Source organism: Ambystoma mexicanum, chromosome 6q (assembly GCF_040938575.1).
Source record: "Ambystoma mexicanum isolate Mex_15411 chromosome 6q, UKY_AmexF1_1, whole genome shotgun sequence".
Taxonomy (NCBI): Eukaryota; Metazoa; Chordata; class Amphibia; order Caudata; family Ambystomatidae; genus Ambystoma; species Ambystoma mexicanum.
The window spans coordinates 1,545,193,484-1,545,210,674 of NC_090937.1; the positions used below are offsets into that span (position 1 = coordinate 1,545,193,484).

Sequence of the window (17,191 nt, forward strand, 5' to 3'; positions counted from 1 at the left end):
TAAATAATCGGAAGATAACATTTGTGGACGGAGCTTGTGGTCACATTGACCAGAAAGTAAATGGGCTGAAATTAGGAGGACTGATTAAAAAAAAGAAATTAGTTCAATTTTGGCTATGTGAGATTTAAAATTGCATGGTAATGGTACTGAGGATTCAAAGCCAGTCAAGGAGTGAATATTCAAGGGTTTGTGAATTTTTTGAAAGAGCCAACGCCGCAGAAGAACAAGTTACTTACCCCTGGTAACGTTCTTTCGACTGGATGTTCCTCCCACGTATTCCTCATCTTTTGACACATGTTGTCCAGCTTCAGCTGCTTCGGAAAAAAATATTCTCGGCAGAGGGCGCTGTGCGTCGATGGCGTCAACTCGATGTTCCTCGAAGACCACTGTCGAGGATGATGTAATTGAAGGCATATATAGAACGCGCAGCGCTAGTTGGCTTCAGTTCTATTTTTCCCCTTTAACAGCAGAAATACCTGCTAAACACGGGAGTGACCATACTCGGCCTTGATGGAAAGGAAGCTGTAATAGCATGGGAAATTCTATTGAGGGGTAGGATGGAAGGGCAATGAGGAATACGTGGGAGGAACATCCAGTCAAAATAATGTTACCAGGGGTAAGTAACTTGTTCTTTGAATGGATTGTGTCCGCTCACTTATTCCTCATCTTTTGACAGAATCCCACAGCTGTATTAGGTTTGGAGGAGGGAGTAGAATTAGACTTTATATTTGACCCAGCTTATAACCTGCATCTCCAACAATGAAATGTTGGTCATCAATACGTCGCTTAGACATTCTAGAAATATAAAAGCCTAACGCTCTTCTAGGGTCCAACCTATGTAGTCTTTCCTCCTCCTCGCCAGGATGAGGTGGGTGATAGAAAGAAGGTATAACTATTGTTTTACCTATATGAAAATCGGAACTGCTTTTTGGCAAAAATGAAGCTTTGACCCTTAGAACAACCCTATCCTTGTGGAAGATGGTGAAGGGTGGCTTGAATGAAAGTGCCTGCAACTCACTCACTCTACGGGCTGATGTTAGAGCTACCAATATAATGGTTTTAAATGTTAGCAATCTCAAAGGACATGAGTGTAAGGGTTCAAAAGGTGCACACATTAGGAATTTTAGAACCAGGTTAAGATCCCAAATTGGAATCTGTAAAGGAGATGGGAGTGGAGGGTGGCACAGTGGTGAGCCATTTTAGAAATTGCGTTACCAGTGGAATTTTGAAATAGGAACATTCCTCAGACGAGCGCTTAAATTGATAGCGCTGCCAAATAGCCCTTAATAGTACCAATCTAGAGCCCAAATTGACTAAAGATAGCAGAAAGGATAGAACATCCAGTGTTTTACATAGAAAAGGGTCTACATTCATTTCTCTGCACCAGTTGCAGAACTGATTCCAATGGCAACGGTACAAAGACTTTGTTGCTGGCCTTCTGGCCGAAAGCAAAATCTCCATTACGTCATCCGGGAGGTCATAATCCTTATATCTCAGCCCCTCAGAAACCAAGCGTGAAGGTTGAGTGTTTTGACCTCTGGATGGAGAACCCAACGCTCCTCTTGCGAGAGAAGATCCTCTATTTGTGGACGATGCATTGGAGGAAAGATGGACATGTCCAGAAGGTCCGGGTACCATGTCCTCCTGGCCCAATCCAGGGCAATTAGGATCACGTACTTCCCGAAGTTTCTCAAAATCCTGATCAAATGAGGAATGACAGGGACTGGAGGAAATGCGTACAGGAGTGGAAACTCAGAGGCCATTATGGACACGTCTCCTAGTGCTCCTATTGGGGTAAATTGCCTGGAGCAATACAGTTTGCATTTTCGGTTGACCCTGGTCACGAACAGATCCACTTGAGGGGTTCTCCAAAGGGTGAAGATCTCTTGAAGGACTTCCTGAGCTAGTTCCCACTTGTGGGAGACTGTGCTCTGCCTGCTCAGAGCGTCCGCCGCCGTGTTCTTCTCTCCAGCTAGGTGAGCTGCCGATAGAGAGATTCCTTCTTGAATTGTCAAATACCAGAGCTGCATTGCCTCTCCGCACAGTGGTAGTAACCCTACACCACCTCTCTTGTTGAGGTAGTACATGGTCACTGTGTTGTCCGTCATTATCAGGTCATTCTTTCCCGGTACAGAGGGCAGGAAGGCCATAAGTGATAGTCTAATTGCTCACAGCACCAAAAGATTGATATGTAATTTGGACTCCGATGGAGACCAACAACCGCTTACTGTCTTTCCTAAGAACTGAGACTATTGAGTTCTTAGAGCCCATTGAAGGGTTCTCATTCTCAGGTGGGCCTCAAGCACCAGAAAAATACAGGATGCCATGGGCCGAGCAACCTCAAGAAAATGAAGGACGGTAGATTGTGGGCATTCTGAAAGCTGGTGACCATCTGAAGAATGTCTTGAGCCCTCGCCAACAACGAACCTCAGGTATTTTCTGTGCTTGAGATGGATTGGCACATGAAAATAAGCAACCTGAAGGTCCAATGACACCAACCAATCCTGGAGTTGAAGGGTCTGGAATATCTGAAAAAGTGTGACCATCTTGAATTTGTCCAAGATGGGTCTCAATCCTCCGTCCATCTCGGATATTAGAAAATAAGGGGAGTAACAACCCTTGTTCCTTTCTGCTACAGGCACTGGTTCTATAGCGCCTTTCTCTAGCAGGGTTCAAATCTCCTGCACAAGGTGCGCATCCGGAATCCTCAAAGAGTGGTTCCTCAGTGGATTGTTCTGAGGTCTTTTTATAAAAGGAAGCCCAAGCATCCAGAGCCCAAGTACCCGAAGCAATGTCTCGCCATTCTTCTAGATGCTGAGACAGCCTGCCCTCCACTGGTGAACTGTGGCTGAAGACCTCAGAGGTTTTGAGGCGGCTGATGTAAGGAAGCCATTGCTTGAGATGGCTTTGCACCCCTTCCTCGTCCACCATAAGGGAATCTTCTTTGGCCTCTTTAACTGGCCATTCCTCTCGCCCTTCCAACTGAGGAGTAGTAGCATAAAGATCTACCCAGGTTGTGCACTAGGTCGAAAAAGCTGAGGTTGCATAATAGCAGCGCCTAAAGATCTGGCTGCCGCCTTAGAGGGCTGCAACTTCTCAAGACTCTCGTTAGCCTTGTTGCCAAAAAGCCGAGACCGTTCAAAAAGCATGTTGAGAAGTTTGGAGAGCACGTGCCAACTCCGACTACCGCAACCACACAAACCTGGCATAACGCTGCTGGTAGCCATGGCTCTGCTGATGGTACCAGCAGAATCCAAACCTGACTGAAGAGACTCGCACATGGCCTCTTTGCTGTCTCTAACCATGGCTAAGAAGCCGTCTCTTTCATCCCCATCGGGAATGTGCTTTGCCGCCATGGAAATACAGTCCCAGGGAGTGAACGTAAACTTTGAAAGGGCACAAGTGGAGTTGGCAGATTTCAGTGCCATGCTCCCTGCAGAAAATACCTTCCTTACCCATCCATCTACATTTTGTTGTCCCTATGAGGAGGAATGGTTAGGGTACGCCGCCTGTTTTGATGTAGCAGTAACTGCCTGCACCACCAGACTCTATGGAGTGGGGTCAGGTGTCTTCCAGTTGCTGGCCACCCTTTTCTGCAAGGCCATGTGGAATGGCAAGATAGGATCTGACTGTGGACCTTTGTCTAAAACGTCATTAAGGTCATCCTGTTCATATGGCCATGGAGGCCTACTCCAACCCATGTAATTCAAAACCTTTGACATAATAGGTCTATTGGATGCATCTGCATGGTCCCCAGCCTCGGCCTTCCAAAACTCTAGTTCAGGTGAGGTATCTACCCCACTTGTAGGTTGCAAATGATCATAAAGGTCCCTCATCCTGGGCTGTTCCGCAATTAAACTTTCTGCTGCATTCGCCGTACCATACTGTAGGCCAAATGGGGCCTCTTCATCAGACTGTTTCTCTTCTTCATAAATTGAAGAAAGAGTCTTTTCTAGGTAAGGGAGCATATATTTTTTCCGGGATCATTAGTTTTGACCCAATTGGCTTCGACTTTGTAGTAGACGTTGACATTTTCTTTACCAGCAGCATTAGTTTTGGTGGGGCGATCGGCGTCGACAGCACAGCTGGTAAAGGTGGAGCAGCTGGCGTCGAAGTCTTCAGCGTCCATGGTTTAGCAGGCGTCAAAGGTGTTTAAGGCGTCGACCACCTCGATCCATGTTTATGTCTCGAATGATCCTTCGATGTAACATCGGATCGAGGCCTCAAAGGCTTACGGTGTGGAATGGATCTATGTCCCGGGCTCGAAGGCTCACAAGACTTAGGCCAAGATCTTTCCTTCCTGGCTTCTTTCAAAGGCGTGGAAGGAGTTCAGGGGAAGCGTCCGAGGACGAAGTGACCTACTGTCATGGTCCAATCTTGAATCTTCCTGCAGGAGTGATGCTGGCCCACCAGACCCCCCAGATGTGCCAATTCAACAATCTCAAAAAGATATAATTACTAAACTGGCAAAGCCAGTTATTCTCTACTGGTTATTCATCCGGAACTGGTAAACTGGCTAGATGTTTCTTCAGTGTTGAGTCTGTGAAGATCTAAACACATATAATATTCTATTAATATTACTCTAATTAATTTCTATTTCTTTTGTATGTATTAGTTTTTAATAACATATATATATATATATGCACACATATATATATATATATATACATACCTGCGGCCTATGCTGAATTGCTGATAGGCTTATCATTGCTTAGAGGCTTTTAAATATTTTCTTTGACCTCTTCTTTAAATTCAAACTGAAAACTTTAGTGTGTGAAATTATTATGACGTTAAAGAGTCAAAAAATGTGACTTGGAAAATAATGTCCTTGACTGAATGTTTGAAAACTTCTCCAAAATCACAATGAGTTGCTTATAGCATTCTTTTTTCTTGGTAACTTTCACTTTAACTGAGGAACAAATGTTGACATGGAATAGACTTCAATTATAGTCCAGAAAATAGCGTGCTCATACCTTGACTGAAATTGATTTTGGAAACTCAGATGAAAATGTGCTCTATAAAAATACAAAGCGAACGAAAAATATTCTCGTCTCTTATCCAAACGCGCCTTGGGAAATGAACCGCGCACTTGAAGAGAAGCTGCACACTTCTCGCACTCTTGAAAAGCTCCTCGCTGTAGCAGATGACCGCGCACCGTTAGGAACCGCGCATGCCGGAACAGAAACACGCTGCTAAAGATGACCGCGCACAAAAAAGGAAACGCGCGCACACGTGATTCGGAAAAGGTCCGCGCACCAAAGGAAATTCAAGTATCCTCCCCGATGCCGCGCCTGCCGAGCAACCGGCTACAAAAGATATTTCCTGCGTCACAACCAGGAAGTCAATATAAACAAGAAGGACGTCAGATACACGTCTCCTGGTCCGTTCCTCTAAATTTCAAAAAACGAATGTCACGCGCACGCAAACATTCAAATAAATATTTTCTTTAGGTTAGTACTATATTAGTATTTTTAAAACTCTATTTTAGAATAAACACTATCATACAATATTGACCAAAGTTCAGCACATTTATAATACTAAACGCTAAATTAGAGAAATAACTGCTACCGCAATTAATAAAAACCAAACATTCACTTATCAGACGGTAAAACAACTCGAGCTAGAGCACATTTAGTTCATTGCATTGTAGAATTATAGTTCAAAAAATATTTCTTGACTCAACTTGTAAATGTCATTTTGAACAATAAATATAATGATATTCCACTCATGGACTTAGCTTGCTTCATCTGTGTAGAAAATAGTTCTTTCAATGCAGGATAAGTTCTTCTTGAACTACTTTATCTTCTCATGAGTAATTTCTTCTTAAATAGTTTCTCAAATTCAAATTTAGTTACTTTTTCTTCAGAGCTAAATTAACTGCTACCTTCCTCTAAGGAAACTGGAATGAAAGGCAGTTTAGAATCCTGGTGAAAGTTCCAAGTTACCTCACAGCACTTCTCTTCCAATCACTGTTGTGGAACAGACTCACCATCTTGGCTTGGGAAATCAGACACTTCCTGATTAGATTAACATTAAGGAAATGTATTTACATAATCTAATGTAAAATTCAGAATTAACATCTATACCAAATTCAACCATGCTTCTACATATGTATGTGATGGTGTAATTTCTTAAATGAGGATTTTCTAGTAAAGTGTCTCTTAGAACATGTGTAAATGTGCCATGGGATCCTGACACCTACCCTTCGACTTCTTCGGGGACGAAGAAGAATGATGTGAACCACTCTTCGACCTGGACCGATTGGCCTTCGTCCTCCGAGGAGAGTCGCCTCTCAACTCATCAGTCAAATTTTTAACAGATCGGGAAGGGGATTTTTTTTAGGGATTTTCCCTACCTTCAGCTTCCCCTTCTGTTCCCTCAAGGCCTCTCCAGTCATCGACTGGCACTTTGTGCAGTCAGAGGTGTCATGGACCGCCCAAGGCACCACAAACAGATTCAGTCAGGGACATTTTGGATCCACAATCGCAACACTTTTTAAAACGGGACTTCAGAGTCGTTGGTGTCGATGATGAAGACATCTCGATTCGAAGTTTTAACGAAGACGTCACAAGATGTGAAGCAGCGTGCCGTATTTCTTCGAAGCAACCACTGTCGCGTAAAAAACGAACTAAAGCCAACGGCCTTCAAGGGACATTGAGTCGACGCCCCAGACGCACAGCGCCCTCTGCCGAGATATTTTTCCAGAACCAGCTGAATCTGGACAACAAGTGTCAAAAAATGAGGAATATTTGGGAGGACACAATCCATTCGAAATGTATTTTCATGTTTCTGGCACAAGAATCAGGAAGAATCAGGAACAATATTTAGTTCTGAGTTAAAAAGACAAAATGGTCTAAAACTGAATTAAATCAAAATACAGACCTTCCGTGGTTATTTACAGCTTGAATCTGAAATGTTGTTTTGGTTCTGTGGGCAGAAAACAAAAATCCATAAATACAAATCAATCATTCTGAATTTAGAGTAAACTAAGCTTCATCTAATCTGAAAAGTAGAACTTCTTTCATAAATGCACACAAAGAAAACAATATTGGTCACTGCCATATAGCAAAATGTTTCTACAGGTACCAGAATGAAAATTCAAATTTACTTCGCACACCTCAATAACAAACAAAAAATAGCAATAAAATAAACTGTCCTTACCGGATTGCAATTTTCAATTGCACTAGTTCATAGGAATCAAGGAGGGCCCAAAGTAACTGCTCAGCTGCGTCTCTTGCCTGAAAAATCAACAGCACAAGGTATACCTTAAATATTAAAGAATTCTACTACATGGAATTCCAGACATACCACTAATTTGTGGATCGTTCTACTTAAGTGCAACAAAGAGATCACACTAATCTCTATGTTAATGTACAATCGTTCACCGTTAGACTTTTCCAAATTCAGAATATACAAGTTCCTAGCACAGTACGACCACATTTCAAGAGTCGCTCAACGTATACTGAATTACTGCTTTCGAGTAGGTGATGGGATCAACAGATAAGCCAGACCAATCAAGACTCATTTGTAAACAAATAAGATAACTTGGTCAAAATAACAAACAGGACGGGTCTGGCTCAATGACATTAGTCAGTGTTTGGAAAGATTCTCTTTTTTCTGCTTTTCAAGACATCAGGTACTCCCTTCCTTTTGCTACTGTTTGAAACCCTTTGAAGCTAAGTGAAGCCTTTTTGCTCCACTGACCTTGCTAAGCTCAGCTGTCTTGGGGGAACTAATCAGTCACTATTGCTATTGGTGCAGGAGAACTCTGTTCTCCACAGTAAAGTTCTTAGTATGTTACGGACAATGCATTTTTTTTTGTTTCTTAGCATATCCTGGCATTTTGCAGGATATGGCCAGGATGGCCTCGTGGAAGAAGATACTTTTATTGTGTTTTCTTTTTTAAAGTCTCGTGCACTTTTGCATTTTTCCACTTAACACCAATCAGAGTACCATATATTCTAAAATAGCAGTGGCACAAGAGTTTCACTTGTCCTTTGGCCATCTTGTAGTTTGACTCTCTTCCTGTCCTGGAGGGCTGGATTATCTATATATGGGTAAGTTCTTGCCCAAGGAAAGCCCCAGCTTTAAAGAGCAAATTGGCGGTCTGTGTGTGTGGCCGGATGGTGGGGGCTGGCTCTATCTGGACCCAGTCAAAATTCTTGCCCGGTGTCTCTGGTGCTGGGCAGATGCAGTGGCCAGAGGCGGTCGTGATTGGACAGTCCCTGCCAAGTTTGAATGGTGCAAATACTTACCATTAGTAGGCTGGGTGCAACGCCAGCTCATATGGATAAGCGTGGGAGTGCAGCCATTCCTCAGATCATCGTTGGAGCCAAGATCCCTACGAATGAGAACAGCTCACTGAAGATCCAGAACTCAATGTTGGAAGATTGCCAGCAGCCCTTTCTTTACTTGCTCAGCGAAGCCTTGTATCTCTGCAGATCTCAAGAAGACTCATCAGTGCTTCGACCCCTGAAAAGTGGGAACAACCAGTACCGAAATCTTCTTGAAGATCCAGTCACTGGAAGCGCTCAAAACAGTCCCGGAACCATACCATGGGCTAGCCAATTGTCCTCTTGGGCTACATCGCTGCAATGGTCGCCGTATTAGTCAGACCTTTGGACTCCACAGATCTTCAGCTTATGGAACAAGCACCATTTCCCTGAAGTTGCAGCTCTCCACCATGTAGAGGGGCCTTGCAGAACCAGTTTCTTTGACTCTGCCATAAAGGTCATCTTCTGCCATTTTTGTCAAGTGGCTATTGCCGTCGGCCGCCCCCGTGGGGTTGTCGACAGAGTGGTAGTGTTAGGCAGAAACCTGTGCAGTTCCCCCTAGGGACCACTGCAAAAGCCTTAGGACTACAGGTGTTGGCAGTAAACCCAATTGGTAGCAGTCTGTACCACCCAGATTTACCTGGTAGCTGTGGCTGAGCAGCCAGACTTCTCTCAAGAAGAGTTAGACAGTATATAGAGTATACAAAATAGGTACAGAGATACAGTAGCACATGCAAACACTGACCAGAGCTTGGGTATAAAAGTATATCATTATTTATTTAAAAACACACTTGTAAAATACACTAACACTAATATAGCAAGCAAGTTCAAACACTGTCACTATCAATATATATACATCCCTGATTACTTATTGAACAAGTCTTAGTTAAAACACCACTTATTTTCAGACAGAGGTGAACGCTTAACCTAAAATGGCACTCCAATAAGTTAATTAAAAAGGGAGGGAAAAAGGCAAAATTAGGACAATACACAATACCAACACTTTAAGGGAACCAGAGCAAGTCAGAAAAGACAGAGTATACTGAGGAGCAAGAAAGTCATAGGCCAGGCCCACTCTTGGAGAGAGCAAGGCGGAATGTGTCCAAGATCACACAGGTGAATGATACTTTAAAACGTCTTTGCAGATAGTTCAAAAAGGGTTGGATCAGTTCAGAAAAAGTTAGTTAGCAGGTCCATAGCCACACCAGGATATAGAGTGAAGGATTTACGGGAGATCTTGAAAAGTCTATTGCAAGGGAGACCAGGCGGGACACAGTACCTGAAATGGTGAGAAAGCTCCAGCGGGGGCAGTTGTTCCTGGCAACGGATGCAAGTCAGTGCTTTGTCCAGGGTAAGAGAAGATCTCGACGTGGAGGAAAGCTGGAGGTCGTTGCACTGCCAGGGAAGAAACCAGCCGCAGAGTTTCCCGGTTAAAGGGTACTACCCTTTTATTCGCGGTAGTGGTGAAGCGTGGCTATCCGGCTGCCGGGGTGCTTGGCACGGGCGATTCGACCACGAGACGATCCAGGAAGGTGAAAAGAGGGCGAACTGGTTATCCCCACCAGCTCAGAGGAAGAAGACTCTCCGGGATGAAGATCTTCTCTGTCGTTGGGAAATGGTGAGACGGTTCAGCAGGGCTCCACCGGTGGTGTCGTCGTTGCAGGTCGGCTCAGCTTCTCCCTCTTCGGATTCTTTGGTCCTGTGGCGACTTCTGAAGTTCCAGTCCCCAAAGCTCTGCTTTTATGCAGAAAACCCCCATTCATCAGTCCTAGCTGTCACTCAAACATGCTAAGTGGTGAGTCGGGCGGCTCACCACTGGGCCAATCACACAAGAGTGCAACTTGAGTTGTTGAGGCAACTCAGTCCAGGGTGCCTAAACCCCCCCTCCCACACATCCTGTAGACCCAGAGAGAGTGGCACCACTTTTGGAGGCTTCTGTGCAGAAGCCCACCAAAAAGTGGAACAAAGGGCTTGACTTGCGTTGGAGTTACAGAGGCAAACACAAATGCCATTTTAAAACCGAGTCCTGGCAAAAAGACCCAACCGGGGAATTAAATTAAATAAATAACCCGACGGTATCTTTAACATTGCACCAAAAAAGGCTGTGTTACGGGCCGTTCGCGAAGATGGTCTTTCCTGCGCCGGTGGTGCTTCATTCGTCTATTCACACTATTTCCCCCAAGATGGCGTTGCGGGATCAAATGGAAAGTCTAGATCCTTTTCCATCTACATAGGAAGCTCCGCCTTGTGATTGGATCGCGGTACTTAAACCGCCAGAAAGGGAGACGCAGCGCGTTGCTACTGTTCTCGGTGGTCACGCTCCGTAAGTCCTCACCTAGCGTAATTCTTGGATTTTGTATTTGGATTGACTCTTAGCATTCTTCTTCATACTCTACTTAATACTGTATCTCTTGCCTTCTTTCCCTCTTCATAGCCGTGCTGTTGTCAATCACCCTTACCCCATAGGGTCCAGACTTATTAGTCGTAGAAATCGACGCCAGACCTGTTTTCCTGCCGTAGGTTCCCTTTTTTATCCCAGGTAGATTCACATATCAACACAAGAGATACACAGTTCCCACACTTACCTCTCGTGTTTTCACCCCTATCAATCCACTAGGAAATATCGAACTATATTTCCCATCAGTCATCTCTGGAATCCCGCTCTCTACTCCACCTTCCTTCTTTCATACCGGGTAGGTGGAATCAGACCGCTAAACAATTTCCTTCCACCCACCTTATTACTGTCACATTGTTATGTTATGTAAACTTAGTAAAGCAGACGTACACCCAAAGGCATCTTGGCGCTGGCTATCAGGAAGAATCAAAAAACAGTAAGGTAACACCAGGAGGGAAAGGCTTAGAACAAAGTAGTTTTAAGCAGCCGGCGAAAAGTGAAGTGGTCTTCAGTAGCGCGGAGGGCCATAGGCAACTCATTCCAGGCTCTAGCAGCTGCCACCGAGAAGGCACGGCCTCCCATAAGAGACAAACGGTAGCGGGGGCTACTGAGAAGGTACGCAGATTGGGAGCGCAGCAGACGAGCAGGTGTGTAGTGGGTAAACTTTGCTTGAAGATACTCAGCGCCCAAGCCATAAAAGGCACGATGCACCAGGCACACCGATTTGTACAAAATCCGGCTGGCTACAGGCATCCAGTGGAGTTTCTTGAGCAACGGGGAGATATGGGATCCAAAGGGGGGGCTAAGTACAGAGCGAACGGCAGCATTTTGTAGCAATTGAAGCCTTTGGGTCAGATAGCGAGGCTGGGCCAGATAAAGAGAGTTACAATAATCAAGGCTGCTGAGAACCAGGGCCGCCACTACTGGAGCCTGACATTCAGCAGGAATAAAGGACAAGACTTTCCGCAGAATGCGAAGTTTAAAATGACCCGCACTACAAACAGAGGTGACCTGATTGTCAAGAGACAGGGAGGCAGAGATTTTGACACCTAGATTACGAACCGATTGAACCGGGAGCGGGTGGGGGCCCAGGCTCGATGGCCAGAATTGTGAGGTCCAAAAAGGAAGGGGGGAAGAAGTACCCACCACCAGTACCTCAGTCTTACTGCCATTCAGTTTTAGCCAATTTGCCATCATCCAATGACCTAGATCCTCCAAACAGTTTCTGAGGCGAGCGGCTGTCTCAGCTTGACTAAGATCAAGGCGGACGAGGCTCTGAGTATCATCCGCGTAAGAATAATAGCAGAAACCATGAGAGTGAATAAGAAGCAGAAGAGATCTAATATAGACATTAAAAAGGATAGGAGAGAGTGCTGAGCCCTGAGGGACACCACAGACAAGTGTAGCCAGCTTAGATCGAAAAGGGGGAAGAGAAATAGACAGAGCGGTCAGACAAGAACGAAGTGAACCAATCAAGAACCTGGCTGGACAGACCGGTGTTGGAAAGACGAGAAAGCAAGATGGAGTGATCGACGGTGTCGAAAGCAGCCGAGAGATCCAAAAGTAGGACTGCTCCGACACCACCCTTGTCCATCAAACATACCAGGTCATCAAGTACAGAGTTCAGGACGGATTCCGTGCCCCTCCCAGGGCGAAAACCAGACTGAAAGGGTTCAAAGAAATGAGACGACTCAAGAAAGTTAGAAGAAGAGGAGACACCAAAGCCTCCATCAATTTCATAAGAAAAGGAAGAAGTGAGATAGGACGACAGTTAGACAGTACATCAGGATCAAGGGACGACTTCTTAAGAAGAGGGACAACCAGGGCGTGCTTAAGGGAGGGAGGAATGAACCCTGTGGAGAAAGAAATATTAACAGCAGTGGTGATATGCTCAGTGAGGTTAGCAGATATCTCCTTTAGAAGAATAAGAGGTATGGCATCGTTGGGAGATGCAGACTTTAGTCCAAGAATGGCTGACAGAACATCAGAGTTAGAGAACTGTGGAAACGAAGACCAAGAAGCAGTAGGATAAGGGGAAGGAATAGCCATTGTAGGAGCTGAAAGCGACGGCAGACCATCCTTTATGTGGTCGCGAATAACAGAGATTTTTTCAAGAAAGAAATCCATTACTGACTTGTTTCTCTGCCTCTCCTTAAAGCCGCTTCCGGTTCCGAACCAATCCACAACCCCGCTTCCGGGAAGCATCTGCACAGACCGTGAGCAGCAGGGAAACTTCAGGAGGAAATCCACCCGCAGATTGCTTACACTTTACGGCGGCTAAGGAGGTCGTATCCTGTTCCGTATATCCAGCGCTTTCAAGCCACACAGAGTTTTTTCCCTTTCTAAAGGGTTTCCCCGAGACATCCTCTATTTGCCGAGTTAGAGGCGGTTGGAGTGTGTCACAGGTGAATTTCTGCTAGCCTCATTCCATAATTGAAGACAAGGTAGGAATGTTCCAATTTGTTATGTTGAGATGAAGAGAACCTGAGTGAATCGTTACAATTTGCAGTTACAATTAGTCCAATATTTAACAGCCTGCCCAGTTTCCAAAACCGGTCCAATGTAACCTGGAAGCATGAAATAGCCAGACCAAATAAACGGTTGCCTGAATTGACCTTTGCACCGAAGACCCCAGGACTTCCTTCAGCGGAACGAAGGCATGAACCCAGAAGGCTAACTGATTTCAGGAACTTTCACTGTGGTCCCCTGGGAAACAGAGTACATGAGGTAAGTAAACATGCATGTTTTGGCAGCCCCCTGTCTCTATGTAAAGACCTAGTCCTATCTCTCCCTTGCCTAACCTTCAACGGTGGTGTTCTGGCCTGGTATCCTCCCAGGTTCTCCCCTTATGTAGTTGGATTGGGAGAGGGTCTATTAAATACTTTCTTCTGTTATTAACTACTGGAACACTCCAAACCACTTGTTGGCTCAAGCCAACACCTGTGCAACTTCCTAAAAGAGAATCCTAGTCTCCTGAAAATACTTTTATTGGAACCAGTGATTAAGGGCACAATGCCCCTGCATTTCTATCAAGGGTAAGACTTTTTAAGACTACTACTCTTTTTTTTAATGAGGTTTTGTATAGCGTTAGCTACTCCCTTTTTCTAAACTTATTAGCTCTCAAAGTATTGATTACTTACCTGGTTCTATATTCTTTATTCACGTGCCTTGCTAAACTTGCACTACTTTCAAATATATGTTGAACTGTATCTAATAGTAAAGTGTTGGTACTTTTAGCAAAGCACATCAAGGTAAATGTGTCTTATAATGGTTTGAATGTTTTGGTGTGTTACTCTGATCACTAAAAAACAACTTGTATTATTGAGTGCTCTGTGTATGTGTAACTGAATCCCTTCACCCGTCACGCCCTGCTATATCTAAGCCTTGCTTCTCATCTACAATACCCGGATAAAGTTTGGCTAGACATTAGAGTGTGTCCCAGTTCATCAGAATAGTGTGGTGTGGCGGATCAGAAGGACGCAGACTCTCATAGGGCATCTTTAGAATTACTTTATTAAATGATATGGTAAAAACATGACTATCCTTATCACTATGGGGTAGTCCCTACCTACTTTACTAACTAAGGTGCTCATCAGCCATCATGCGATTCCCCAAAGGAACAAGTCCCCTGTCCAAAAACAAATGGTGTGTGACCCTAACACCAAGGTTAGGAGAATGTTTCCCTTGGTACTTCTTATACTGTTCTCTTTAGTCTTTTAAACTCCAGTTTAGTACGTAATTTACAAAAAGTCTTTTGTGACTCCTCATATTAACTCATACAAATCTCTCAACTTGCCCCATTTGTTTGATACAATGGTTTTCCTTGAGTCTGATCGGTTTCTTGGGTTAATCTTGAAAGGGTTTTCATATTAGGGCAAACTATAAGTCTCTTTGGGATTCTTATTTCTCTTGTCTGTATATTTCCCCTCTATCGCACAGAAGTCTTTCAAATGTGGCAACATACTTCACGTTTCTATTCTCAACTTTCGCTCTGCTGTCAAACACTTCTCTGACATCTGCCACCCCCTTGAAGAACTTGACCTGGATGTTGTCGCTCTCACCGAGACATTGTTCGCGGCCAGCTCTGTCACACGTTTTGACACTCTCCTCCCTGATGGCTACAAGATCCTCTCCGAACTCGGAACCAACAGTCCCAGAGGAGGAGTAGCCCTGAGCTTTCCAGTGTGGGTCCCTGCTTCTTTCATTCCTACGCAGGCCTACTCCTCCTTTGAATGCACGGGCCAGAAGGCTCTCTATCTCTCCTGGCCTCTCTCTTACTGTGTGGCCACCATTTTACAGGGCATCCTATTCCTCTCAGAGTGGGCTGACCACTCCTCTTCTCTCCTCTCCTTGCTTCTACCCCTCAACTTCTCCCCCTCAGAGACTTCAACATTCACCTGGATGGTTCTAATCCCTCCCTGGGGCTTTTCCGCAACCTCTGCAACACTAGCTCTTTCCATTCTATCCTCTGGTTTGACACACTCAGCCGGGCACATCTTGGATGCTCTCATTTCCTAAGACAACCCCCTCTGAATCCCTCTCACCACTCCTATCTCATGGGCTGACACGTTCTGCTCTCCACTCACCTAAAGATCTCTGTCCCCCAGGCAAAGCCAACCCCAGCACTGCCACCTACCTTCTCGGTCATTCGGCCCATTAAGTGTGCGTCAATGGAGGTATTTACCACTACTTTCTCTGCTCCTCCAACGCGTGCGGCTGACTCACACTCTTGACACAGCCCTCTATAACCTGCATCTTTCTATCTCCAACACTCTGGATGTTCTTGCCCCTGTCATGAGAATCCGTCTGAAGCCTACCGCCAAGTGCAACTCTTGGTATGACTCCTACCTCACCACCCTGAAACACAAGCCTAAGGTGGCTGAGAGGAAGATGAGCGCATCGGGAGCATCCTCTAACAAACTGGCCTGCCGCCTGCTCTAAAGTCAATACAGACTCCATCTTCTGTCCAACAAGATAACCCACATCCAAGACCACGTCTCGGAGTCCTCTAACAACCAAACTCTTGAAATCTGCAAGGAGCTGGCCAATCTCTCTGCAGTCTCCACCTCCCTGGTTCCCTCCCACGCACTCTGTACGGCTCTGGCTTTTCACTTCACCACTAAAACTCAGGACAGCCAGTCCTCCCTCTCCTCTTCCTCTCTTGGCCCCGCCTCTACCTCTCCTCCTTCCTCCTCTTTCTCTCCGACCACACCAGACGATGTTTCAAGACAAGTCCGATCTATGAAAGTGTTGTCCAAGCAGGTGCTCCCCTGCTCCTCCAGAACGATCAAGGACTACATTTGACACCATTGCTGCAGCCTTCGCCAATTTCTGCAATCACTCTTTTGCCACTGGAACATTCCCCTCTCCCCTCAAGCACTCCCTTGTGCACCCCCTCCCAAAAAAGCCTTCTGCCGATCCTTCCTGTCCGGCAAACTACCACCCGATCACTCCTTTCCTGGGCATACTCCGGGAAAAGCAGGCCATCTCACAGTTTACCCTCCACACTGAATCTGTCGGTTATCTCCATGACCATTAGTCAGGCTTCAGAGCAGCCAGAATCATAGCAACTGCTCTCCTGAACACCAGTGAAGATCTGCTCACTAATCTCGATTCTAGCCTTCCATCTGTCCTCATCCTCCTTGAACTTTCCTCTGCTTTTGACATGGTCAATCATGCCATCCTGATCCATCATCTCTGTGAGAACCTAGAAATCACGGTTCAGGCCCTGGCCTGGTAGACCTCCTTCCTCCTGGACCGACCCACCCAGGTCCAACTTAGGTCTTTTCTCACCACCACCTCTGTCTCCACATGTGGTGTTCCCTAGGGCTCTAACCTCTCATCCTGGTTCTTCAATGTCTACTTGGCCCACCTTATCTCTACCTTCTTGCCTAACTGAGTATTATGCAGAGGACACTCCACTCTCCTTCAGGCTCCCCTCTCGCCCATTCCTGACCGTCTATCCGCGATTAAGGAATGCAGCGCCTCAAACGATCTCTGCCTTAATGCTAGTCAAACTAAGATCCTTCTCATTGGGACCCCTGCTCCAGCTTTCCCTCTCTCTCTGGCCGCCCTCCTTGGGCCTTCTTCCTTCACCTTCATGTGAGGCAAAAAACCTTGATGTCATCTTCGACTCCACTCTCTCCTCACATCACAGACCTTGCCAAGAAGGGCCACTACCAGCTGCACCTCCTCAGAGGTATTCTTCCTTTTCTCACTTTCCCCGGAAGCCAACTGTCTCCAGAGCCCTGGTTCTCTCTAGGCTGGACTACTGCAACAACCTCTTTCTCAATCTGCCTTCCTCTACTCTCTGCCCTTTGCAACTAATCCATTACAGGACTGCAAAACTTGTCCTTGGCCTCAAGTCCAGGGAACATATCTCTCCAGCCCTGAAATCTCTGCACTGGCTAACATGGCTGCAAGGATCAGGTTCAAGACCCTCTGCATCGTCCACAAGGATTTCTGGGGCCGGGACACTCACTACATTCAACTTTCTCTTCCTAAACACATTACTTCTTGAGCC

The 17,191-nt window shown here is 45.5% G+C and overlaps 1 protein-coding gene across 2 annotated transcripts in view; it reads right to left on the reverse strand.

The window, feature by feature from the left end:
- DNAAF9 (dynein axonemal assembly factor 9) overlaps positions 1 to 17,191 on the reverse strand; it is a 2,133,167-nt gene that overhangs the window by 1,230,251 nt on the left and 885,725 nt on the right. For both annotated transcript variants that reach the window (XM_069632250.1, XM_069632251.1), the window contains exons 14-15: positions 7,162 to 7,238; positions 6,883 to 6,927 (exon numbers count right to left, since the gene is read on the reverse strand). In XM_069632250.1, the coding sequence (XP_069488351.1) occupies positions 6,883 to 6,927; positions 7,162 to 7,238 (122 nt within the window). The remainder of the gene's footprint in view (positions 1 to 6,882; positions 6,928 to 7,161; positions 7,239 to 17,191) is intronic.